The following is a 27,924-nucleotide window of genomic DNA, read 5'->3' as shown; positions in this document are numbered from 1 at the left end:
CTTTATTTAACAAGGTCTTCTAACCTTAGTAATGATCATACTGCAATAAAAAAGAAAAATACATTTTATCTCCAGGGGCGCCCGTGTTTTTTTTCACTTGTGGTCAAAAAGTTCCATTCCATTATTTTCAATATTGTGATTGCACACTAAAGAATTATTTGATGCACAAAAATCCAAATAAAATTGTTCTAATTTTTTGAAATTTTCTTTACTTATTCTTGGCGTGTGCAGGTCTCCATAGAATCAGATTTAAATTGTCTAGATTTTTTTCTAACTCATACAGGATCAAACACAGACACTTTAATTAATGTTGCTGAAGGTTATCATAGATTATCATTTAACATGACTTCCTGATTGTGATTTACCCAGACGTTGGGCGATGAACACTCAGACAAATGGGAAAAACCAAGGAACTCTGGGAAATTTGAAGAGAGAAGTTCTGTCTTACGATTTACCAATACAAAAAAAGTTAAGAGGAAAACCCAAACTAATCCTGAGATTAAAGGTAATGAGTTATTATACTCCAAAATCTGGTCACAAACCGGAGACCAGCTCTGAGTCAAGACACTTCTAAACCAAGAAAAGACGAGTTTCATAGTCCGAAGAGACAAAGATTGAGATGTTTAGTGTGTTTTAATGCCCTTAAATATCCAGAAAATATACTTAGTACAATTTGCATTTGCATATAATTAACTCAAAATGTGCAGGATTTGTGCATAAACACTATATGGCTAAAATATTGTCAGCTGACACTAAACCTTGACAGCTGCTGTTAGCCAGACTGACTCAGCTGGTGTTTAATAGTTTGTCTTGTGGAACCAAACAGCTTTTAGCAACATAATACACAACCAAAATCCAAAAACGTCAGCAATAATGTCGATGTTGTGACAAAAGGAAGACGCAGCCACACAGTCAAATTCTCCAAATCTAGTTTTACTCCAAATACATATGACTGAACAAAAACATTTTCAGTTCTTTGGACATTTGTGTCCCTTTCCTATGAGTGATAAAAAGTTTTAGTATTTTTTTTACTTGATATATATATGTATATATATATATTTATAAAAACAAACTTGTCACAAGACTCCTCTCCACGGTACCTTCAGAAATATTCAGTTTCAAAAGCGCTTTCCTCAACAAAAAGAAGAAACGATCATGTTTAAAGAATCAAAATGACTTTCCAACTTTCAAAAGAAATGATTGTTTTCTAATGAAAAAAAATCTGCACAACGCATTAGCTAGTGACAAGAGTTCAAACTTTAATGTTGGTTTATTTCAATGATTGGATTAAAAAATGATCTGAGAGAGCTGATGAGAGTACCTCAGGGAGCCTGAAAAGTGCATACAAATAGAAAAATAGGGGGGTTTGAGTCATCACTCAATACTTGCATCAGTCAACAACGTCATGCTATGATGGCGAGTGTGTGTGTGCGTGTGTGTGTGTGCAGACACCAGCGAGGCTTCTTCTCGGGTCAGGAAGACTAATTGAAGGTTCTGACGTACATCATCAGAAAGCAGTTCCATGTAAAACACATGAGCTGAGTTCAAAGGTTAAACTCTGACACATTTCTGGATTTTATTAATCATTTAGCAGAACCAAGTCCAAATCAGAAGCAAATACCTGCTGCTTGGTCCACGAGCAGAAAAGCTCTGGGTTTGGATGACAAGCAGGAGGAAAGTTAAGTTATCAAGGCAAGTTATCAATGCCTTGATATCCAGCTATTTGTTAATAACTGGATATCAAGGCATTGGTAGGTGCAGTCCCTCTAATGGCCACTAGATGCTTGCTCTCCGTGTCAGGGGGTCTTCAAACTTAATGACACATGGGCCAACATCTAAATCAGAAGTACTTGAGAGTTCTTACACACATTCAACAATCATTCAATAATCCAAGCATAAAATACTTTAATTAAATGTCAGATTTGCTTTTGGAAAGGGATGCTGTTAAAGGTTTTACAGGTTCACTTTGATTCTGGGTATCATCTGGAAAAAAACCAAAATGTCTCTGAGCAGAAGAATATTTTGGCAACTCGTTTCAAAACGCTTGTTGTATTTAACAAGGTTTAGTAAAGTCAATACAAGCAAATTTGGGTGCAGTAAAAGTCAGCTCTTGAGTAAAAGTCACTGGATAGTGACAACAGATTTTACTGAGTCTGATTGGCCCCGTGCCGCAGCTTGGAAACCCTGGCTCTACATCGTATAAACCAATGACTCCACGCTTCTGCAGTCTGAACTACATCAATGAGTTGTAGTTGACATGTCATATGGCTTATTGTAAAAGACAAAAGGTAGCCAAGATTAAATGATGATTGAAAACTTTAACAGAACATAAATCAACCAGATAAATGTGATTTTATAATTAGGTGCGTCTGGAACTAAATCCCCTGATCCACCAATGCAAATCCTGAGTACTAGTTACATTTCTGTGGTCATAATGTTATGGCCGATTGGTGGACACTGAACTTGAAAGGCTGCCAGTGGGAACGATGACGAAAGGGCGCCATAAAACAGCCGGAAGAACGGAGGCGGAGTCAGTGTCTGTGGGAGGCGCGGCTTTACTACCAAGCAACCAAAACTAAAAAACTAAAAGACTGAACCGTGTTTGTTTTTAGTGGAATGGTTGGAGAAGTCATAATCTAGTTGTGTGTTTGAAACTTGCCAATTACTTGAAGGAACAACAAAGAATTCCAGAGTATGAAGCATTTCCACATGGACTTCGTCCGCTCCGTCACAAGGAGGATTCTTTCCTTCCCTGCTGCTCCTCCACTCACTGCTTCACACAAATCCTCTTTCACGTTTCAGTCAGATTTTCTAAACCTTTCTTGCAGGTGTTTCATACCAAGCTGGGTGTTACTTCATCTTTCCGTCACATTTACTCTGCATATAATCTAAAAGATCACATTGAGCCTGGATATGCAAACATATGCAGACAAATGATTCAGACAGCTGCTCTGAGTTGTCAGTAGAGTAACGCCATACATCCAGTAATTTCTGTTTTATACTTTGATTAAAAAAAATATATATAAAATCATCAAAGCCAAGCAAAGTTGATGAATGTTAGAAATTAGGAGTGCACTGATTGTAGTTTAAAAAGTCTGACCTGCTGATTCTGATCTTGGCTGGTACCATTTTTTTGTCTGAATTGTTGGTAAAGTTAGCAGGAAGGTCACAGGATTGGTAACAGTGGGGTGACTATTGTTAACTATGAACTGGTGGGTTGGTCTGGCAGTCAGACGTCTCACTGTAGAGCAGAAGAGGACAGTGGCTGATTTTTTGTTGACAACAGCAAAAAAAGAAGAAAAATCTACCTCTGCCAAAGTAGATAAAATCAGCTTCACATATCAGTATCGGCCGATCACCGATCTCCCAAAACAAAAGAAATCAGGACCGATTTATCGGTGCATCCCATTAGAGTTTAAAATGCAGTGTATTTTAAATTTACAAGGGTAATTTATAAATATTAGGAAATTCTGACATCAATCTGAATGTCATAATAATTCAGACATTGGTTGTTGTGTCTTACAGTGATCAAATTGTGCTTCTTTCAGTAAAACTGTCTCAGCCACATGCGTTGTGCCAGTGTCATCTGTAAAAAACCTAAAATAAAAAAACATGTTTATAATTATTAAAAATATACTATTTAAATATGCAGCTTTATTTAAAAAAATTAAAAATCAATATTTCTGTTTTGTTTCCTTTGCTCTTTTAAATTAAAACTGATTCTATGGCCGAATCCCTCTGTTTGTGATTCTGTTTGAAACCAGTCAGGTGGTTCTGACTGGCTGCTGTGTACAGGCTGGATCAGACTCTGGGTTGTGTTCGTGTGTCTGCGTCGGCGCGAGGCTGGCTGCTTAAAGCCGCGTGTCCTGGATTTCGTCCTCAGCTTCCTCTGGTAGCGACGAGATCTTGGTGGTCTGAGGCGGCGGTCTCTTGACTGAGTTGAGGCGGTGAGGCGTGGGGAAGAGGCGGAGCCTGTCGGCGGGGCTGATGGCCTGCTTCAGGTGACTCATTTCGTTCATGAGTTTCTGAATGGTGTCGTAGCTTTTCACAGAGCTCTTCTCGATCATCTGTGGATGAGGTGAGAAGCGGTTGTAACTACGGCTGCAGCTAACCATGACTTTAGTTATCTATTAACCTATCGTTTATTTTGACGATTAATCGACTAATCAATTAATCGGAAAACAACTTAGCACATTCTGCAGATTTTTCATTTAAGCCATTTTGGTAACACTTTATTTGAAGGGGTGTGCATAAGTCTGACATGACACTGTCAAACGTGACATAGCACCTGTTATGATGATGAAGTAGAATTCATGAATGTTTATGACTGTTGTCATGAAGTATCATTTGGTAAATAATGACGTTTGTCATGACACATTTAATGGACTTTTAATGCAGGTTTTAATGTACCTTTGCATGAAATGTGTCATTATTTACCAAATGATACTTCATGACAACATGAAGATTCCTTCATGTTCATAACAGGTGTTATGTCATGTTTATAACAATGTCATGTCATGTTTATGCAGCCTGTCAAGTGAAGTCTTACTGTTTTTTGTTTTTTTTTACCTCGGATGCAAAATGTATTTTTGTACGTTTTTCATTTACTGCTCTTAGTGTGTTGTCCTTTCACCAATTAACCTTTTTTGAGTCTGTATACTCCAGCTAACAATTAGTAATAATGTATTACTAAATTACGTTGACAATTATTTCAATAATCATTTCGCTCATGATTAATCCGATTAATCGTTGTAGCTGTAGAGTTACAGGTTCAGCTAGAACAGGGTTCAGCAAACATTACAAAACACAGAATCATTTTCATCCTCAGTCCAATAAAAAGTTTTTTTTAAAACTCGTTTAGAGCCACAAACGTTCTGTGACCTTTTGGGAAAAAATATAAACATCAACTATTAGAGGTTTGGTAAATGTACCAGTTTATCATATAGAATTTTGTTGTCATTTTTGAAGAATTGCTGTTTTTTTTCTTCTATTTTTAGGTTTTGAAATAAAGAAAAACATTTAACCTTGTAAAATAAAAATAGGATAGATACATTTAGCATTTCCAACCTAAAAACAAGTAAAAAATAGATTTGAAATACTTCTTCTGTTCTGAAACATCTGTGTAACTAATTCATGACAAAAGAGGAAATTAATACAAAAAATCTGCATTATATAATGCAGTTGAGACCACATATTTACATACACCAAATTAGAATACACAAACTAATTTTTTCTGTCTGAAGTTAAATTGTTACCACACAGATTAAAAGACAGTCATCTCTGATACTGACCAAATGTATGCAAACTTTTGAATTTGACAAAAGTTACAAAAAAATTCTAAAAAATTTAAATGCCAAGCTTTCTGGCATTTAGCAAAATTCTAACGAAGCTAAAAGAGGAAAAGTTTGGTCTGATTCAACTTCAAACAGTGAGAGAAAAAATGCAAGTCTTTTTATTTTTAAATTAAAAATATATTTGTGTGTGTGTATATACAGTATACCGTATATATAGCAGGTTGTAGTCCCCTGAGCTAGAAGGATAAAATTAAGACATTAAAAATGATTTCATTGCTGCGCTCTTATGTAACAAAACCTCCTTGTCAGATATTCCCTTCACACCATCACCTTGTTCAGCCACCAAGCCCCATCACTGACATGCCAACAAACACATGTCTAAACTCACAACGTTAATTAAGAGACTTTGACTTTGTGAGGCTGAAGCTGCTAGAAACTCACCAGGAACGACTGGCACTCCAGCAGCGGCTCCACTTTGTGTTCCGACAGGATGACGGTGCAGGCGGAAAACGACTGCTTCAGCGTCTTTCTCAGGACCTGCAGCGTTCTGCTCACACACAAAAACACACACCGCCATCGTCATCATTATCACCAGCAGCACCATCAAAGTTTAACCTGTAGACAAGCCAGCATGGAGTTGGATCGCTCATTTCAAGCTTCATTTCCCTCCATGATCATGTTTTGCGTCCATGCTTACACCAACCACACACACAGGGCGCAACATTACTGTAAGCACAGCAGATTGTCACCATATGCAGTGACAGGACGTGCATGGTCTGCTCTGCACTGTGACCTCATCCTGCAGGACGCCACAAGCACAAAGAAATATACAAACTTTTAATCGCTTCCTGGAAGTGATCAAACGTCTGAACGCGCAGCGGGACGCTGAACGTGCAGCAGGAACGGTGGAGGAGAAGCTGGGTTCGATCAGAAAATGGAAAACCCTGTCAATGTCTGACAAATGAACTTTTACCCAAGAAAAGCAAGGTCACATGACAGGAAGACTCAAAGTTAGCTACCATTCAACAGTTTCCATCAAACGTAAAACTGCACAAATTGAAATTCCGAAAACAAATTTGCTTAATGGAAACACAACAGGTTTCAAAAAAACTTTTAAGTGTTTCTGTGCAAGACTGAAGTGTTGTTTCCCCCCCCCCAAAAAAAACAGCCGGATGTTACTACTGGCAAAATGATGATGAAGACGACATGAAGTGGTAGAAGGAGGATGGTTTGTTTTTGTTTTTTAATGGCTTATTCCATGAACAAACTTATTCATGTGTGATTTTAATTGTGTTTCTTGTTTAATGGAAACAACAATTGCAAAATTGGGGGGGGGGGGGTTGCTATTAGTGGAATATTGACTACGTTTTGTGCACATTTGTAATGGAAACGCAGCTACAGAGACATCAGCTCTGCTCCTAATTTAAAAACCTAGTGGAAGGCAGATTTTTGAACTTGTTAATTACAGCTGGAGAAATAAGAATTGGCTGTTGAAGTTTTAGGGAAAAAAAGGAAAATTGGCTGCAAAATACACTGCTCAAAAAAATAAAGGGAACACTTAAACAACACAATATAACTCCAAGTAAATCAAACCTCTGTGAAATCAAACTGTCCACTTAGGAAGCAACACTGATTGACAATCAATTTCACCTGCTGTTGTGCAAATGGAATAGACAACAGGTGGAAATTATTGGCAAATAGCAAGACACACTCAATAAAGGAGTGGTTCTGCAGTTGGGACCACAGACCACTTCTCAGTACCTATGCTGTCTGGCTGATGTTTTGGTCAGTTTTGAATGTTGGTGGTGCTTTCACACTCATGGTAGCATGAGACGGACTCCACAACCCACACAAGTGGCTCAGGTAGTGCAGCTCATCCAGGATGGCACATCAATGCGAGCTGTGGCAAGAAGGTTTGCTGTGTCTGTCAGCGTAGTGTCCAGAGGCTGGAGGCGCTACCAGGAGACAGGCCAGTACACCAGGAGACGTGGAGGAGGCCGTAGGAGGGCAACAACCCAGCAGCAGGACCGCTACCTCTGCCTTTGTGCAAGAAGGAACAGGAGGAGCACTGCCAGAGCCCTGCAAAATGACCTCCAGCAGGCCACAAATGTGCATGTGTCTGCACAAACGGTTAGAAACCGACTCCATGAGGATGGTATGAGGGCCCGACGTCCACAGATGGGGGTTGTGCTCACAGCCCAACACCGTGCAGGATGCTTGGCATTTGCCAGAGAACACCAGGATTGGCAAATTCGCCACTGGCGCCTTGTGCTCTTCACAGATGAAAGCAGGTTCACACTGAGCACATGTGACAGACGTGACAGAGTCTGGAGACGCCGTGGAGAGCGGTCTGCTGCCTGCAACATCCTTCAGCATGACCGGTTTGGCGGTGGGTCAGTAATGGTGTGGGGTGGCATTTCTTTGGAGGGCCGCACAGCCCTCCATGTGCTCACCAGAGGTAGCCTGACTGCCATTAGGTACCGAGATGAGATCCTCAGACCCCTTGTGAGACCATATGCTGGTGCGGTTGGCCCTGGGTTCCTCCTAATGCAGGACAATGCTAGACCTCATGTGGCTGGAGTGTGTCAGCAGTTCCTGCAGGATGAAGGCTTTGAAGCTATGGACTGACCAGCCCGTTCCCCAGACCTGAATCCCATTGAGCACATCTGGGACATCATGTCTCGCTCCATCCACCAACGTCACGTTGCACCACAGACTGTCCAGGAGTTGGCGGATGCTTTAGTCCAGGTCTGGGAGGAGATCCCTCAGGAGACCATCCGCCACTTCATCAGGAGCATGCCCAGGTGTTGTAGGGAGGTCATACAGGCACGTGGAGGCCACACACAATACTGAGCCTCATTTTGACTTGTTTTAAGGACATTACATTAAAGTTGGATCAGCGTGTAGTGTTATTTCACTTTAATTTTGTGTGTGGCTCCAAATCCAGGCCTCCATTGGTTAATACATTTGATTTCCATTGATAATTTTTGTGTGATTTTGTTGTCAGCACATTCAACTTTGTACAGAACAAAGTATTCAATGAGAATATTTCTTTCATTCAGATCTAGGATGTGTTATTTGAGTGTTCCCTTTATTTTTTTGAGCAGTGTCTCCCTAAATGTAAGTTTGGTCAAACATTTTGCTTCAAATCCTTAGGAAAATAATAAAAGCCAAAAAGATGGATAAAAAGTGGCCGTTATTAACCATCACCTCAGCAGTTTGTCTGGCCATATTTTGAAGTTTGTCTTGAATAATCATACATTTAATGTGACCAGAGGAGATTAACCAAAAATTGTACTCAAGTAGCAGTAGCACTACGTCAACACTCAAGTAAAAGTAAAAAGTAGCTGTTCAAAAAATTACTCAAGTAAAAAAGTATTTGGTAAAAAGTACAGAATAACTGATAAAATTATCAATCATTTAATATTTACAGATGGACCAAAATATAAACTTAAGTGGAAATGTTGACATTTTAAGGACAAAAATGACAAATAACAAAAAATAACAAAATCAGGCAAAATATATTTTTTTCCAAATCAGTTTCTTTCAATATAAAACTTCTGAAACTTTAACCAAAACCTCAGGTGTTTCTGAGTCTGGTGAGTTTTTGGTTAAGCATGTTTGTTTTCATTCAGTGAGTAGAGAGTCCAGAAATTTTACTCAAGTAAGAGTAGAAATACTTCATAATAAAATTACTCAAGTAAAAGTTAAAAGTACAGCGTAGTAAAATTACTCCTAAAGTACATTTTTTCCAAAACAGTTATTCAAGTAAGTAAACATAACTGAGTAAATGTAACTAGTTACTACCCAACTCTGAATGTGCCTGACCCAGATGTGGCAAAACATACCAGTCACACACTCCTAAATGTCAGCATCAGGTTTAGCCTCGGTGATGTTAGCTTAGAAGCAGCTTAGCTTCTATTAGTTCAGATGAATCAAATATTTGTTAGAACTGAAACAATTAACTTTGAACTGCAGCATGACTGGATATGTTTAGATCATCCACACTGAGTCCAGTTTGTGCTGCAGCTTGTGAGACATAAACAAAATACTGCAACAAATAAAATACCTCAACCAGTCTTTATATCTGTAGGAAAACTCATAATTCATAACAGAGAATTTAAAAGCACACTAAATTTGGACTTTTTTAAAAATAAACAACTCAGTGTAAAATTGATTAATCATAATTGTTATAACTACGATAAAAGCAGCCCACAGAGTGTTGGTGACTGGTGCTGGTACTGACATGGGGTCCAGGTAGGAGGACGGCTCGTCCAGCAGCAGGATGCGGGCCTTGCTGAGGATGGATCGGGCCAGACACACCAGCTGTTTGTGGCCGTTGCTCAGAACGCTGCCGCCGTCCTTCAGCTCAAAGTCCAGCTTATCGGGGAACTGTTCGATGACCGACTTCAACCCAACCTGCAGGAATCACACACAGCTTACTTTACTGCACAGGGAGGAGGCTGCTGGTGGAACATGGCTGACTTCTACAATACAAACACTTTATATCCCTCTTGCGTTCTTTGTATTTTTAACATCTGGCATTTAACAGATGTTTCACTATAAAATGCTATTTTATAACGATAACTAAATAAATATAATAACATAACAGATTGGAAACAGCCTCACCTCCTCAGCCACCCGCCACAGCTCATCGTCACTGTAACGGCCGTACGGGTCCAGGTTCATCCGGAAGGTTCCAGTCAGAATAAAGACTTTCTTTTAGATCAAAGTAAGAGAAACAAAATGGAAATAAATTGACTTACAACATGATGTCACCCCGCCCCACACCACTACCATTTACCCCGCCTTTCATTAACGATGTTAAAGCCTGAATCTCAGACTTATTTTTTGAAAGGTCAAAAATATTTCCATCCATTCATTCAAAACTTAAGTGTATAACACATGCATAAAAACTGCATTTGAAACTTACCAAAATAAAACAAGACAAATGAAGCAAAGTCAAATTTAAAAAATATATTTTTTTTTTTCCATTTTTAATATAATTTTTGTCTTTTTTAAACATTCATTTACCTCAGTTACCAGCAGCCTAAGCTTATCTGTCTGAATTTGAACATGTGTACCTGTGGCAACACTCCAAAGGCCTTCCTCCATGTTTGCACGGGCATGGAGCTGGAAGGAACTCCGTCGATGTACATTTCCCCTTCAGTGTAGGTGAGGCGCAGCAGAGCGGACAGCAGGGTACTCTTCCCAGAACCGGTCCGACCCAGCAGACCCACCTGCACACAGAACAGAGGAAATTAGTATTCGTTTCATCACATTAAAAGAATTCTGTTCAGAAACTGTTTTTTTACACATTGGGCTAAAAAGTTCTACCTCGCGACATATTACACGGGAGCAGAAACAAAGTTTGTTTTCCTCCACATCCTGTCAAAGGGCATCAGGGTTAAACTGAAGGGCTAATGCTCACCAGGCTTGATTCTGAGTAGCTCTTGATTATTCGAATTATTCCCAGAAGAACATAATTTATGAACCAATGGGGCCAAAGTACAGACCCTCTATTTTTTCTTTGCTAATAAATGATTTACATTCAAAGAGAAGAACTGGAACGAACCTTTCAACTTATCTCTAGACACTACCAGTTCACCTATTTTAATTCTAATAATATTTTTTTTATCATCTATTTCTACACAAGTCAACATCTTGCTTGGCAAGATGCAGTAGCATTAAGGTGGAAAGGAAAAAAAATCTTATTTTTTCATTTGAAATTAGAATTGAGAATCAATAACTTGTACTGATCTAAAAGAGTTGATATAATTATTATTCTAACCAACAGAAAAAAGTGTTTAAAAAACATGCTGAGGGAAAATAGACTGAATGGATGTCTTCTGTCCCCATAGGTTCTAAAAGCAAAGTTAGGACCACTTTAATACTGACGAATGCCTAGAGTTCAATACTGTGTAAACTGGATTCTCTTTAAAGACAAATGCAACCAAGCTGAACTTTTCTCCTTGTGACAATCAGCTAATCCATCAGAAACAGTCGGACCGGTCAGGACTCCTGCTGAACTGACTCAGCTGTGCTCTACACCCTCTACAGATGCTTTGTAGAGTCAAAAGAGAATAAAAATAATAAAGTTTTAGTACAAAGTAAAAGCTGCAGTCTTAAATATATGGAAGCCCATTTCTGCCATGAAAGAGAAAATAAAAGCCCAACAAGGAGTTGTAATTGTCAGTTTTACATAGAATTTATTCAATAGTGTATTTATTCTCCTTAAATCCAGGTGAATTGTTATGCAAATTAAGTTGGTTTTTTTATTGTAAAATCATCTCTAAAGTCCTTCTCTACCTACTCAGACGCCACCTTTGCAGACGGTGCAATAGATCCAATAGGTCAAATGAATGCATTTGGAAAAAATAAGTAATTTTATTCTCGTAGTTATTATTTTAAAACTCATAATTACAACTTTCGGTTAAGGTCTTGCTTTTCCATTAAAGACAGAAATGTGCTTCCATATGACTGTCCCTCGTTTCTTGCCGGGATTCTGATCTGTGTCACCACCGCCATACTGTGCTTACTGCAGGGTCACCATGTTGGTGGAGATTAAGTCATATTCAGTTAAGATCTGCTATGCAGCAACATGAAGTTGGGCAAAAATGTTAATGTGAGAATTTCACCAACGTCTAGTTTAGTGGCAAAGTTTTGGTGAAGACTACAATCCAAAATAATCCACTCCATAATAACATAGATGCTAATTGCCAGGGTCAAAATTGAAAAAACAAGTAAAACACTCAACTTTCCGTCATCAGAGGGTTCAGCTTGAGCATTGTCAGATGTTTACCAGGCGGATGTGTTGAATGTGACGACACACAGGAGGTTCAGAGGTGCTCAAGACTGGAAGACCAGCTTCATGTTCCATGGCAACAAATTAAAGTTTGAGGATGAGTTACATCCACACCCTTTCATGAAACCTTATTTCTCCAGTTCTAAAGCTGTTACTTCAGAGTAAATCTAACATGTGTAAAACATCAAAATGAAGACCTTGAACCAAAATCCTTGACTTCATGTTAGGTTTAGGGCATGCTTCTTAGAAAAGTTTTTTTGCCCAACTCTGAGTTTGTTATGTGTGCCAACTTTCAAAGCCCTATAGAACGAAGCGATCCTCGTTTTGGGGAAAGTTCAGGTCTCCAAAGCAGCAACTAGAAAACTAATATCACTTAATAACTTCCAGTGTTTCGGATGCAAAACATTCAAAACACTGAGTTTCTTTAAATTTAGACTATACCCCACCTGTTCAGAGTTGTTCCTGAACCATAACAAATATATAACTGACCAACATATATAATGTGTAACGATGATTGTGGTGATGACATTAATCAAAATGTAATGTTTACTGGTTTTCTTAGTTGGTGACTGTATGATGACTTTTATCACTTTGTAGTTTTGTGTTTTTATGATGTAAAGCACTTTGAACCACCTTGTTGCTGAAATGTGTTACACAAATAAACCTTATTGATTGATTGACTGATTAAAATGTAAAGGTGTTCCTTGGACATCTGGACTTCCAGTCACCACTCAGGACTTACACTCTGACCCCCCTCCACAGTGAAGGAGATGTCGTTGAGCACGGCCCGCCCAGCTTCTGTGTATTTGACGGTGAGACCCTGGACATTCAGCTGGCCGCGGTTAGGCCAGTAGCTGTACGCGCTTGGGTTGTTGATGACAAGATCAGAACCTCCTTTTCCTCCAGGTTTTCCTTGGAAGTTCTCTTCTGATGCCAAGTCGATGAATTTGAACACTCGATCCACTGAACGCATCTGGGAAGAGAGAAAGACAGGAGTAAAACATTTTGTTTGATTTTACTTCTACAACTACTACTATTATTTATAATAGTAATAATAATAGTAGTAGTAGTAGCAGAAATGCACATTTTGACATTTGAGTTGTTTTTAAATGATTAAAGTCACCCATGTTAACAAACCAGATATTTTTGTAGATATTTTTTTACTCCATTACATTCATTGCTATGATTACCAAAATAACTCCAGAGAACCTCAGTTCAACAGGACATTGGTCCAAAGAGCTCCATTAAGTCCACCTCTGAAAGGAACATCAAGTTTTTAGGAAGTCCTAATCAAAGTTTTGACTCCAATCTGATTGAGATTGCCTTAAACAGTCCATTTATGTACAAAATCTTTCCAATGTTTCCAAATTAAAACAACTCAGCCACAAAGAGGAGTTGGTCAAAAATCCTTTACAGTGATGTAAAAAGAGCTCCAGTTATCACAAAGGTTTCGTGAAAGTTGCTGGGTGGCAAAACCAATAATTATAATTCCACTTTTTTTTACATACAAAATTCTCCAACCGGAACCTTTGTATTCACATCTTTCAGTATGCGTGTAATTCTGATGCACAAGCACCAACCACTAACAACAGTCACGGACACTGAAGCTGCTTTTCTTGGTCAACAGGAGGCTCATTTCTGCTTCAAAAACCGATCTGATGGGATGCTGGACAAGACTGTCAGTGTGTTGAAGTTATGTTAAAAGGAGTTAGCCTAGCAGTGAAGGTATCTAAGCCTAAAATAGCATCTCAATGCTAAACATGTTGCAGCGGACATCCCTAATGCTAAAGCTAACACCCCACAGTCCACATTTCTACAGAAGTTCCTTGAATGATCAGAGCTTCCTGAAACACTGGAAAGCTGAATCGGTATAGTAGCACTTTGCACCAAATTGCAATAGAGTTCCACCACTAGGTTTTTATAGTGTTGTTGGATCAAAAATAAAATAAAACTTAAGTATGTTTAACTAAATCTTCTCACACATTTGACCTTGAAGTGTTGAAGGAATAAGTTGATTAAAACCGTAATCAGATAAATGTTTCTGAACACAAACAATGTTCCAGTAGCATCCAGTGTTACATGGACTTGTGTTGTATGTTCCTCAGACTGGATGGCTTCTTGTTCTGTCTTGATAGATAAAACTGCTTACCAGGCCGTCCACATTGATACTGGTGATGATAGCCCATTGGAAAGTACCCAGGATGAGCATGGCCAGAGCCACAATAATGCCAATCTCTCCAGGTCTGTCCTCTGTAAAGTGCATGCAAATTCACACACAGACACACGCACACACACGCGCACAATGTCATCAGCACCGTCCAATAAAAGCTCACCTCTCTGATGTCAGAGCTGAACTCATGTATTGCAGCACTCCCACTGGCTCCATTGGAAGCTAATGAGCTGTGAAATTAGCCTTAAACCTGCACTTAACATAAACACAAGCAGTGACGCAGCAGCATGTTTTTTATTGTGTGTTTGTGTTTCCCTTTCATTTAATCAAACATGTGCTCCCTTTTGCATTCCAGCAGTTTTCATCTGACAAACTGTTCTGTTCAGATCCTATATTTTTATTTGTTACGCTCAGCCCATTAAAGTCTCTTGTTAGGACTGGATGTAGATGTACCATATAACAAACCCAATCTACACTACTGAAGGAAATGAGGTTTAACACGATGTTACAATCGCAAATTTGAACCAAAATAACTGGTATGATTCAGTCAGAATCCAAGAACTTTTTTTTTGCATTAGACTAACACAGAAAACTGCTTCAGTTCAAATATCAAAGGAGAGTTGTTACTCTACATGTCTTCTATGTTAGCTAGTGTACCTAACAAGATGCTATATTAGCCAATATATTACTTTCTCTATTTATCAAAGCCGAGTCATAGCTCTGATGCTACATCAGACATCAGCTAATATAGCAAAATGCTATATTAGTTGATATAACAGAGATGCTATATTTCCATCTCTGCTATATCAGCTAGTATAGCAGGGATGCTACATTGGCTAATGCATGATTGGTATGAAACTTCCAGTGTCAGACAGCTTCTGTTTGTACCTAGTAAAGTCAGGTATGAAAAGGCCAAAAGTGCAAAATGTCAAAGGAGTGAAACACTTAGCATTACTTCTCAGTCATTGCAAACTAGCCCTAGTATTTATTTTGTAGATTCATGGTGACATGTGACCAACAATAGTTTGCAACTCTCTCATGGAGTTCAACCAGATGTCATCAATTTGGAACCATCTGACTGCAATTGAGTACCGAGGGTGGTGGACTGAATCAAAGGAGATTGATGCAGTTTGTTGACAACACAACTGGGTACTGCAGCATGAAATTGAGCACATTTGATGCAATTCAATCATTATCAGACTGAATTAAACTATACAGAAGCGGATGCAATTACACTATTCCCAATTGTGTGTAGCTGGATTGAAATCTGAATTAAATACTTTTTAGTTGCTTTAAACTGGTGCTGAATTTATCTTTGTATTCCCTTATGCAGGGGTCGGCAACCCAACAAGTTGAAAGAGCCATTTTGGATCAAAAAAGCAAATCTGTCTGGAGCCGCAAAAAATTAAAAGTCTTATATAAGGTTTATAATGAAGGCAAAACAAGCTGTTAATATAAACAAGTGTTTATATTAGCTATATTAGCCTATTATCAAAATGACTAAGTGTGTATATAATTAGCATTCATGATTAAATGTTTATTTTCCCTGCTGTGCATCCTGGATGGAATGATGCACCACGTGACTCTGTTGTACAATGGTGCTTTAAGTTTACCTTCCGTTACAATATTGTACAATACAGTATTGTGTTTCGTTGCATTGATAAAATTAAAGAAATGCAATAAAGAAATCTGATTTTTGATGTCATTTTTATTATGAAGATCGACAGGGAAAGGGTCATTTTTTTCCTTTTGGAACTCGGAAAATCTGCTCCAAAATGCAGTTTGTATAACGACGATCGCTCTTTGTAAATAATCACCGTAAAGTGTGTAACCGAAAAAAACAACTAAACGGAACGTACATAACGTGCCCCTTATCTGGGCAACAAACGCAATAAAACGCAACCTGCAGTTATAAATAAGATAGCAGCCTTTTGAAAAGGTAAAGTATATAAAATTAAATTAATAAAGTTTAAGTTTGATTTCTGTGCAAATGCCAAGCAAGTCAGTGCAATGGTAAGACATAGCAGCATCCTCTTCTCTTTTGACATGCAGCCATCCTTGGAATTGAGCAACAAAACACAATATCGCTAAGTGTCATTCTAAATATATACTGACAAAAATCATTAATCAATTTATAAAAACAACAACTTTGTTACTAAATATATTTGCCCATGGCAGGATTGTGTTCTTACGTGTTTAATGTAACTTCTGTTTATGGACATCACTGGACAGCTTCTCAACATCGGTTCCCTTTCAGTCGATTCACTCGGTACAACACATAGAATATGGGATATCACGCCCCCGCGTGGCTTTACTGAAGACACCTTTAATCACGCCGGTAGGCAAATGACGTGTGATGACGGGTGGCAGGCCCCACCTGCATATAAATACACCCCCATCACAGTCATTATTCAGTTCTTACGCTCTTCACCTCGCTGAGAACACCTAATTTCCAACCCGTGCTTTCTAGCTGCTGCTAGGTAGCATCACTCTTGTTTTCTTTTCCAAAACTAGCTTAACCGCTCCTGTTGGTGTTAGCTACTGCTGCCTGCTAGATAGCGTGTCTGCCCGCTGACCACTAGTTGCATTTCCCATTTGTCTATTTTTATCTTTTTGGTTTCGTGGTTCGGGATGAGCACGAAGCAAAAAATGGCGAAGCAGAAGTCTTCCATTCGCCCCTGTCCTCAGGAGTGTGGTTTCACGCTTCACGAAAGAGACCAGCACGAAGCATGTCCTGTCTGCCTTGGAATTGTCCACACCAGAAGGGCGTTGTTGGAGCCGACCGCATGTGCTTTTTATAGCCAGCTTCGGCGCTCCACGCTTGAACGGCGGGTCAAGTTTGTGCAGAAAGTGCTGGGAGAGGCTACCGTGTCACAACAAGACCCCTTGCTGTCCAAGTCTAGGAATCCGGTTTCGTCCGAATCTGACGAGGACGAAGGGGCCAAAGCTTCCACTTCCAGCTGGGTAGCCCCCGCTTCCAGCTGGGCAGACCATATGGAGTATGTGGACAGGTTAGCCGAAATGGCACAGGACGCAGCGCCATCTCACTATCACCACGAGGCTCAGGGTGACAATGATGTGCTAGACATCGGCGTGGAAAGTCACAGTCTTTCGGAAGATGATGACGACGACTTTTCCGTGGGCCAGTGTCCATCTGCTGCCGCCACATCTCAGGTGGGTCAGGACGACACATCGTTCCTTTCCCTTTGCCGTCGTGCAGCTGATAGGTTAGACGTCGAGTGGCCCACCTCCTGGTGTCCCAGTTCACTGGATTCTACCTTCCGACAGAGCCGGCTGCGGTTAAAAACTGCCTGCCCATGTTCCCAGATTTTGTCTCGGAGCTGACGTCGTCCTGGAACAAACCGTTGTCCACGCGTGTTACACTGCCTGGCTACAGGCAGTACATGGACCTGGAGGGTGCCGACAAAGCGGGTCTGGTTAATTTACCACAGATAGAGGCGTCCTTGGAAGCTTACCTGGCACCATCATACAACCATGGTGTGGGCGGCTCTGCCACCCTGCCTTCAAAACAATGCAGGTTTTCCGCATCCCAGATGGAGAAGACCTATCGCGCTCAAGCAACCACTGCTCGCTCCCTGAGCTCGGCCACCATGCTTCAAACTTATCAAGCTATGTGCTTGTCCGAGCTAGGAGCTAAGAGGCCTCCTGAAAGCCATCTGATTCCCCTCTTAAATGAGATCAGAATCACTGCTGATTATATTCTTCGAACATCCCGCTGTGCGGCGCTCTCACTAGGGAGGGGGATGGCTTCCACAGTGGTTGCTCAGAGACACCTATGGCTAATGCTTTCTGACGTTCCCGATAGGAACAGGGCCATATACCTGGATGAGCCGGTGTCAACGGATGGGCTTTTTGGACAGTCCCTTGATGCAATTCAAGTGAAGTTCGAGCTTAAGAAAAAGCAAACTGAAGCTCTTCGTTGCATCATTCCCAGACGTGACGCTAGGTCCAGACCCACCATGAGTGCACGCAAGCCGGTGATGACACCGGCACCTCCTAAGAGAGCAGTACCACCCGCAGCTCTCAACACTACAATTTCACAGCCGTCAAAAAAGCATACTCCCTGCCAGTCGGCTTGGAGCAAAGGCCCTCCTCCGGGTTTTCAACGAGATCTGACGTCTCGAAAGAAGAAGCCTCAGTCATCCTAACGATGTGAGACGGCGTGACAAAAGAGAGGCATCAGAAGCAGGGAGACCCGATTGCCGCCACTCAATTCGTTAATGCGCAAAAGGCATCTTGTTTGTTCTGTTCAGGGTTCCAGCCCCAAGAGGCACTGCGTTTTCCTAACACAGTCTCCCAAGCACAACAGTCCAACGCACATACGGTTTGCACTTTCAGCCCCGGGTTTGAGTGGGCTAAATGTTTCTCAAGAAACAAGAGAAAATGTTCGGACTGTTTGTGTAACTGTTCCACATGTTTCAATAAACAGTGCAATTCCTTTGCCAAAAAATCTAAATCAAAACACTGTGTGCCACAACGTGCGCAACTGTCAAACGGAGCTGCCCCTCTCCGTTTCAGCAGAGGGCAGCACCTCCTTACCAACAGTGTGTCAGGTCAGCTGTCTGCCTGCACACGTACCTCTTTGGCGCGCATGCGCACTTTCCCCATGGTTAGAAAGGACCGTTGCTACGGGTTACTGGTTGCAGTTCCGGATAAGACCGCCCCGGTTCCAATCAGTTATAAACACAACTGTGGGGACCGAAGCAGCGAAAGTTCTGAGAGACGAAATAAACACGTTGTTGGCAAAAGGAGCAGTGCATGTGGTTCCCACTTCGGAAGCAAACAGAGGTTGGTACAGCCGATATTTTGTTGTTCTGAAGAAGGGAGGTGGGCTACGTCCCATCCTGGATTTAAGAGTGTTAAACAAGCACCTTCGCAAGTACAAATTCAAAATGTTGACGCTGAGACAACTTTTGAACGCTGTCGGCCCAGGTGATTGGTTTGCAACAGTCGATCTGACGGATGTTTACTTTCACGTAGCAATACACCCAGAACACATGCGTTTTCTGAGGTTTACTTTCGAGGGAATAGCGTACGAGTACCTGGTCTTACCCTTCGGTCTGTTGCTCGCCCCTCGCACATTTACGAAAATTGTGAAGACAGCGCTAACCCCTCTCAGAGAAAAGGGAATTCGCATTCTAGCTTATCTGGACGACTGGGCTTTAATAGCCAGTTCGAGAGAGCAGGTGGCAGAACAGCTGCCGCAGGTGCTGTCCCACATTCAAGCCCTGGGTTTCTCGGTAAGCTTTCAGAAAAGTTCACTGAACCCGAGTCAACAGTTGTCATTCCTGGGGCTGGAAATATGCTCCCTGTCAGCTCGAGCTCGTCTCTCAGAGCATTGTGTGACCAAGTTTCATCGGTGCCTAGCTCAGTTTCAGTTGGGGTGCAAATTGCGCTTCCAGACTGTCTTACAGCTGATGGGAATGATGGCCTCCATGATCGCAGTGGTGCCACTCGGACTATTGAAAATGCATCCGATGCAGCGCTGGACACGCTCTCACCAGCTGTGCATGTCACCTGCACAGAAGGCTGACTATAACTGCCTCTTGCATGTCAGCCCTTCGCCCATGGAGAGAGCCCAGTCTACTGTACTGTGGGTCTCCAATCGGCAGGGTGTCCTTTCGCAAAGTGTTGTCCACAGATGCCTCTCTGAAGGGGTGGAGAGCAATATGCGATGGCGTAGCGGTGAGGGGGGTCTGGACATTAACCCAATCCAAGCTCCACATAAACTACCTGGAGTTGCAAGTGGTCCTGCTAGCTCTGAGGCATTTTTGCAGGGCTCTGATGAACCAGCATGTTCTGATAAGGACAGACAACTCCACTGTGGTGTAGTACATAAACAGACAAGGGGGCACTCATTCACTACCCTTGCTGAAATTGTCTCACAAACTGTTGCAGTGGTGCAGCGTTCATTTTCTGTCCGTCAAAGAAACTCATATTGCAGGGCACCTGAATTTGGGGGCGGATCTGCTGTCCAGGGGAAGCCCACTGGTGAGGGAGTGGAGACTGCATCCATCCGTGGTTGTACAGATTTGGCAACGGTTCAGCAAAGCTTCAGTGGATCTCTTTGCCACCAAAGCCAACACCCACTGTCCCCTATTCTTTTCCATAACGGATCACAGCGCTCCACTGGGAGTGGATGCCCGGGCTCACCCATGGCCCAATGTGCTTCTGTATGCATTTCCCCCAGTGGAAATGATTCTGCCAGTGCTGGAGAGAGTACGCGGATGGGGCCTGTCCTTGATTCTGGTAGCCCCTTGCTGGCCAGCAAAGTCATAGTATGCAGAAATAATCAGCTTGCTGGTAGAGAAGCCTTGGAAACTCCCCACCCGCTGGGATCTCCTCTTCCAGGCAGGGGGGGAAGTATTTCATCCACACCCAGAATTGTGGATGCTGCATGCCTACCTGCTGAGAGGTCCAGCTTGTTAGCTAGAGGCCTTCCTTTAGATGTGGTTGCAACCATTCAGAGCTCCAGAGCAGCTTCCACTAGGGGGTTTATATGCCTATAAATGGTGTGTTTTTGAACAGTGGTGTCACAGCAAAAGCATTTCCCCCTTCCAGTGCTCCATTGTGAATGTTTTGACGTTCTTACAGGAGCTAGTGGATAAAGGTCTGTCTTTCTCCACAATTAAAGTTTACTTGGCTTCCATCTCTGCTTGTCATGTTGGCCTTGATGGAGGAACACCAGGTGCTCAAACCCTGGCTGTGCGTTTCTTGAAAGGTAGACTGAGACCAGGGATAAAATCTAGTGTTCCTTCCTGGAATCTCACTGTGGTCTTGGATGCTCTTTGTAGCACTCCATTTGAGCCCCTTGAGTTGGTTGATTTGAAATTTCTATCATATAAGACAGCTCTGCTTCTTGCTTTGGCAACTACAAAACGAGTTGGGGACCTGCATGCACTTTCGGTGCACCCCTCTTGTGTTCAGTTTTCAGCTGATGGTTTAAAGGTCACCTTAAGACCAAATGCTGCATATCTCCCTAAGTTGATTCCTTTGAATTACAGTACAATGACCATTGAGCTTTCTAGTTTTTATCCCCCTCCTTTTGCTTCTGAAGAGCAAGGAAGGCTGCATTTTCTGTGCCCAGTACGTGCACTGAGTCTTTACATCAATCGTACTCAGAATGTGCAACTGTGTGATCAGCTGTTTGTGTGTTTTGCCAATCCAGCTAGAGGCAAGGCTCTGTCCAGACAGAGACTCTATCATTGGGTGGTGGAGGCTATTTCTCTGGCTTACAACAGCAAGGTCCTCCCTTTACCTCATGGTGTGAGAGCACATTCAACCAGTGGTGTACCAGCATCCTGGGCCCTTTTCAGAGGGGTCCCTGTGAGTGACATCTGTGCTGCAGCCAGCTGGTCTTCGCCGCACACTTTTGTTCGGTTTTATCGTCTGGATGTGACAGCCCCTTCTGTGGCTCATTCTGTTCTTTCTGCTGGGTTGGAGGTTTCAAACTAACTCAGTGCATTTGTCATAGGTTTGATGGCTGCTCCGCGGGGCGTGTATACATGTCCCATACTCTATATGTTGTACCGAGTGAATCGACTGAAAGGGAACATAATGTTATGCATATAACTACTGTTCCCTGAAGGAGAGGAACGAGGTACAACACCTTTTTTTGCCCCGCTAGTCAGCTTGGCTCGGTGAAGAGCGGCCATCGAACTGAATAATGACTGTGATGGGGGTGTATTTATATGCAGGCGGGGCCTGCCACCCGTCATCACACGTCATTTGCCTAACGGCGTGATTAAAGGTGTCTTCAGTTAGGCCACGCGGGGGCATGATATACCATACTCTATGTGTTGTACCTCGTTCCTCTCCTTCAGGGAACAGTAGTTATATGCATAACATTACGGTTTGTAAGATGCAACTTTAATCTTGACGCGGCAGCTAATGTAGCGTCTTCCTTGAAAATGTCTTTCCACATTACCGTATTTTTCAGACTATAAGCCGCTACTTTGTCCCCACGCTTTGAACCATGCGGCTTATAGCCCGGTGCGACTTATGAGTTATTTTAAGAAAAAAATTGTAGGTGAGGTTTATAGTAAGGTGCGCTCTATAGTCCAGAAAGTACAGTACTCTTTTTGTTATTTGACAACTTCTCGCTACAGAGGAAACATTCAGGTAATCCTTCTGCATTGGCAATGAATGCAAATGATTCGGTCCAAGAATTGTAGAATCTCTCAGTTATTTTTCTCTTTTCCCCTTTGCTATCCATGGCCCAACACACACCCGTATGTTTGTTTACAGCAACCACCTGCCTCGCACCCCGCCCAGCTGAGAGAAACGTGTCACAGGCTATGACGCAAATATTCGTTGACAGAAATGTTGAAATTTAATATTTATTCTACACATTTTTATAGCATTGGAAAACGTTAAGCATGACTGTCATGTTTGTCCTCCTACAGAAACCATATTAAAACAAAAATATATATTTCCCACCCCCATCTTTTTCCATTTTCAAACATTTTTGAAAAAGCTCCAGAGAGCTACTAGGACAGCGCTAAAGAGCCGCATGCAGCTCTGGAGCCGCGGGTTGCCGACCCCTGCCCTTATGAATTAAATATCAGAGATGCTTTACTAAGTAACAATTTACAGAAATTTAGGAGTAATGTTGGTTTCAATATAGGACACTAGAACCAGCTGTAAGATCGTATGTGAAATGAGACTCTTGAAGTTTATTCTTAATTTACACTTGAAAATCTTGAAGGACTTAGTCTTTCTATTACTCACGGTTGGTTCCTACGGCGATGAAGGCAGCGACGGTGAAGAACAACACAAAGATCACATCACAGCGGAACAGGAACCATCTCAGCGAGGACAGGTAGTGGAACCAGGTGGCTGTGTGGGTGTTCAGAGCTTTGTGGAAGAGTGTCTCGAAGTAAGTCTGACGTCCAAAAGCTCGAATTGTCCATAAGCCCTTCAGTGAAATGATGAGGTGAGAGAAAATGGGACTACGAGCTGCAGGGAAGAGAAAACATATTTTTAAAGGCATAAATACGAATCATACAGATACAACATTTTCAGTCTGATGAGTTGGTTTTCCATTTAAAGGCACACTTAATTAATTAGAAATACTAAAAGAAACGGGCTCTTTACCAGAAATGGCTGCAGTATTTAAAAATGAAATCAGAGACAGCACAGAGACATAAAGACAATGCGGTTATTTGGATTTTGGTTGACCATGACAAAAATAAGGGATAATTTAATAGCTCAACTCTAATAATTTAGTCCTTTTTTTTAGAAAGATACTTAAACAGTGCAATGCTAATATTTAAAATGTTAGAAAAATGTTTTATAGCAACAGCTCTCACACACTCACACTGCTGCTGCTAATAAGAATGTTTGATGGTGGAATTAAATATTTGTAATCCTGTTCTTATATCTTCCTCACTGCCTCTCCACATGAATTCTCTAGGGTCCAATATTCATGCTGCTCAGCAAATTAATGATTTGTTTTAATTTAGCCTCCCTGATTAGTGGTTTGCTTATATGGGTAGGTAGGGTAAACATTTTATTATGGAGGACCAAGACTGACATGATTAAAAATAAAAGCAGAAATTTATAATTTTTGGTCCTCCATATTTTTTTTTACTCCTCAGCCCTTAAATTCCTTTTGCATTGCAAGTGTAAATGTGCTCTTAATTTCACGACTGAAGATAAGGAGTTGTGTTGTTTTTTTAATCCTTTCATTTCACCAAATGTTTTAGAGAAAGCAAATTGCAATCGATTAAATTTTTTTTGCCAAAGACATTTCTTCTACACAAGTGAGGCTTTCTGACTCTCCTTCCAGCTCCGTTGGATGCTTCTAGCCCACTTGTAGTTATTTTAGCAATCTCAACTGTTTTCTTGGCTTGATTCATAATTTGACCCTTCTTAAACAGACTAACATCTTTATCATGACCACAGATCAGGACTCCCAAAACAATTGCTTAAGAAATGAAAAATTACTAACTGCATCAGTAAGGATTAGATAACTGGTGACCAGTTGAAACATAACCATCATGCAGAAATGATCCAATGGGATGCCCTTATCTAGAGGCGGTGAATCATTGTCCTTAAAGAGACAACATCCCAACGTGATGGGCGAATTAGCCAAAACAATATGGTCATAATAATTGACTGATATCCCAAACCCAAGGCTTGGAAAAAAACTATAGATCTGAAATTGGTTCCAAAATTCCTGTTGGTACATCTGTACATCTTTAACATCTGTAATGGATTGTGCAATATTAATAAAATATAGTTATTTATTAATTATCTGTGTAGAAGTAAGTAGTAGTTCAGATGTTTGGATTCTAATCCACTTTAGGCTCCTGAAACTCAGACTTCATTCAGAATGTCCCTAAGCCCCAGCAGCCTGATTTCTGCACAGTGTGGAACTTCTCTCTGTCTCTGTCTGTTTTTCAGGGGAGATCTTGACAGACACCAAAGCACCATTGGAAACAATAGGAAAAAACTACACTATCCCTAAGCTATGGGTAAAAACCGAGGAACGTAGTTCATTGAAGCTGACTAATACTTTATGTTTCCACTGCATTTTTGTCTGATATGTTGCATAAAGCAGGAGAAAAAACAACACCAGGATATAGCTGGAGGAAATCCCAGCTCGGCTCATCTCTGTGACCCCAGTGCTCTTTGGAAAGACCTTGCCGTCACCACTAAAGCACGCACAACATGACAGAACCAAGCACATAGCAGGGACATCCAACAAACACAGTGGCATCTGCAGTGGTCCAGTGACCTGTTTTCTCATCCTTGAGCATCCAACAGCAAAAACTTACTTAGATGTCTCATGTACATAAGTTTGTCTCTAACAGTTTTTTACAATATAATTTGGTCTTTCTAACCCAAACATTTACATAAAATTTTTTTTTTAGAGATCCACTATGAACTGTGTAGTGCATAAAGGGATACCATTTTTTTGGCTAAGTCAGAAATTTATCACTTTTTCAAATCAATTGAAAGCGTATGCAGTAGTGACTGTAGTGACTGTAGTGCCTGCGCTTTTGCACAATGTCTTAATATCCAGCCTTCTCTTGTCGATGAAATACTACTTTGCCCATAAAAGTGTTGATTTTATTCCTGGGCATGACAGCCAGCAGAAAGGTGTTGACAGGGCCATAGGACTGGACAAACCCACACAATTCTGTGTCTGAACAAAACAATTGTCATCTGATAGTTTCCCTGCTTGGACCCTAATCAAAGCAGTACCGTCGTCAATTGTCTGACTCATTCACTGCCACAGAACATTGTCTGGAAACTGCTAGATCCGGGTTTGACATTAAGGGCAAACCTAAAAAACTGTTGTTTTTTCCAATCTCCTTCATTCCAATCTCCTTCATAAACCTATCAGCGTAAACAGCCTAATTATTGGATACTGGAAATGTTCTTACCCATAAAGAAGCAAAAGGATCAAAAAAGCAGCATATTGTTGAGGTCATATTGCTGTTGCTGACTGATAAGTCAGAGGAAGACTATAGAGCAATTTATTGGGTTGTTGTGGCAAAGATTTTTGCTTGTATGTGCTAGTTTTAGCACATGATTACCCACTGTTCAGGCACTTGGGCACAAGAAAAAAAATTATAACAATCTTCAAACACTTATTCTGGAAAGAACTCAAATCTGATCTTGCACATTACCATTGTAGCTGGCATGTTTGTCAAGTTTCTGGCAAACCAAATCTGATCATTCCTCCTGCTCCTATATCGGCGATTCCAGTTTTAGCTGAACAACTTGAAGGGTCTTCTTTGATGGAGTAGGACTAATTAAAATCAAATCTGGGTTTAGGGCCTTTCCCCAGAGACTAAGAGCATTGCCCATAGAGTATATCACATCAAGATGAAAGTCAGGCTCACCAAACAGATTTTACTACAGTGAAATCTGTAGTGAAATCATGGCCATGGCCCAAAGGCCATGTGGAACACGTGGATTGGGATGAAGGGATCAGTTTTGAAGAGTCACTACCTGTTCAATTTTGTGTTCTCACAGACCCTCCAGTTAAAGATAAAAAAAAACCCAATAACACCAAAGAGCAGTTTTTTGAACAATAACAATATTTGTTGTTAATTTGTTGCTAAGAGATGAGTATGTTTTCTGGTAACCAAGTGCCATGAAGCAGATATCAGATTTTTACTTTTGCAAAATTTACCAACTGTAAATTTTTTGTGTCTATGCAGATAAGCTGTATTTCAAAAGAACTTATGCTGTATAAACAATAATATTACTTGTTATTAATTTGGTGTCATGAGGTGCGGTGTGGATGAGTGGTGAGGCAGACGCGATGGAACCGGGTTAGATGAATAATGGTGGTTTAATGAAGAAAAAGCCAACACAAAGTCCAAAACCAGGCAGCACTGCAGAGCGGAGACCAGGGCTCAACACAGGTAGCACTAGCTATACGAATGGACATGAAGACAGAGACAGCACGCACAAACGACTAGGACCCGACCAGGACACAGACACACAGGTGGCATTAAATACACAGAGGGTAATCACAGAAACGAGACACACCTGGGAATGATCAAGGGGAGACAGGACAGCACAGAGACTCAGGGACACAAAAAACTCAAAATAAACACAGAGAAAAACACAGATCCTGACATTTGGTGTTAAGAGATGAGCTTTTTTTTTTCTGGTGAACTGCCACAAAGCATAAATCTGAATTTTTCTTTTGTGTTGAATGTTTTTTTAATAATATATTTACCACCAATGACAAAAAAAACAAACATAGAAAACATTTTCACTTTTCTGCAAAATTCACCAACAGCACAATTCTTGTTAAGTAGCAGAAGATAAGTAGTATTTCACAAGAGTTTATGTTTTATAAACAATAATTAATTTGGTGTTAAGAGATTAGCATTTTTTTTCTGGTAACAGCCTGCATAAATCAGATTTTTACTTTTGTGTTGAATATCTGCTTTATGACATATTTACCACCAATGACAAAAAAAGAAAAACATTTTCACTTTTCTGCCAAATTCACTAACTGCACAATCTTGTTAAATAGTAAGTAACGTAAGATAAATAACATTTCAAAAGAGCAGAAGAAATCTTATTTTGTTTGAAGAATAACAATATTTGTGGTTAATCTGTTGCTAAGAGATGAGTGCGTTTTCCGTAGCAAAGTAAACATCGGATTTTTACGTTTGCAAAAGTAAAAATCAGAAGGCAGAGCATTAATATTAGCACAAACATTAGCAGTGCACTAGTGGGGGAACAGTGCAAAAGCTTATTTTCCCTAAAATAAGCTTTTAAGCTATTTTTTTATTTATTAGCCATGTTTAACACACTGAATGGAGGAAGTCAATCTAAGATAATATGCTAGTGATGCCCCACATGTCACTGGAAGCATTTATGCTAATATTTTAGCATTTTGGCTAATTGTAGCTTATACACTAATTTTAACACACCGAATGGAGTAAGTCCATGTTACTCAACATGCTTGTGACTCTCCACATGAGATTAAGTACATTGTAGCTTACATTAGCATTGATGCTAATTTTTAGCATCAGAACACTGGGTTCCAATCGACGGGTACACTTTGGCAGGCCCTGTTTAAATTTCTTCAGAATTTTTTTAGTTTATGTTGTTGAGACCCCTCAATCTCATTGGTACAAGACTAGAGTGTGTCATAC

At 40.8% G+C, this 27,924-nt stretch overlaps 1 protein-coding gene across 1 annotated transcript in view; it reads right to left on the bottom strand.

Moving 5' to 3' along the window:
* Positions 1–912: 912 nt before the first annotated feature.
* cftr (cystic fibrosis transmembrane conductance regulator) overlaps positions 913–27,924 on the bottom strand; it is an 83,039-nt gene continuing 56,027 nt past the window's right edge. The window contains exons 20-27 of the mRNA XM_023349894.1: positions 23,021–23,248; positions 14,249–14,349; positions 12,842–13,072; positions 10,379–10,534; positions 9,924–10,013; positions 9,541–9,713; positions 5,736–5,841; positions 913–4,067 (exon numbers count right to left, since the gene is read on the bottom strand). Coding sequence (XP_023205662.1) covers positions 3,852–4,067; positions 5,736–5,841; positions 9,541–9,713; positions 9,924–10,013; positions 10,379–10,534; positions 12,842–13,072; positions 14,249–14,349; positions 23,021–23,248 — 1,301 coding nt within the window. The 3' untranslated portion in view covers positions 913–3,851. The remainder of the gene's footprint in view (positions 4,068–5,735; positions 5,842–9,540; positions 9,714–9,923; positions 10,014–10,378; positions 10,535–12,841; positions 13,073–14,248; positions 14,350–23,020; positions 23,249–27,924) is intronic.

Source organism: Xiphophorus maculatus, chromosome 2 (genome assembly GCF_002775205.1).
Source record: "Xiphophorus maculatus strain JP 163 A chromosome 2, X_maculatus-5.0-male, whole genome shotgun sequence".
Classification (NCBI taxonomy): domain Eukaryota; kingdom Metazoa; phylum Chordata; class Actinopteri; order Cyprinodontiformes; family Poeciliidae; genus Xiphophorus; species Xiphophorus maculatus.
The sequence above is the reverse complement of the archived record's forward strand: the minus strand, read 5'-3'. Positions and strand labels throughout refer to the sequence as shown.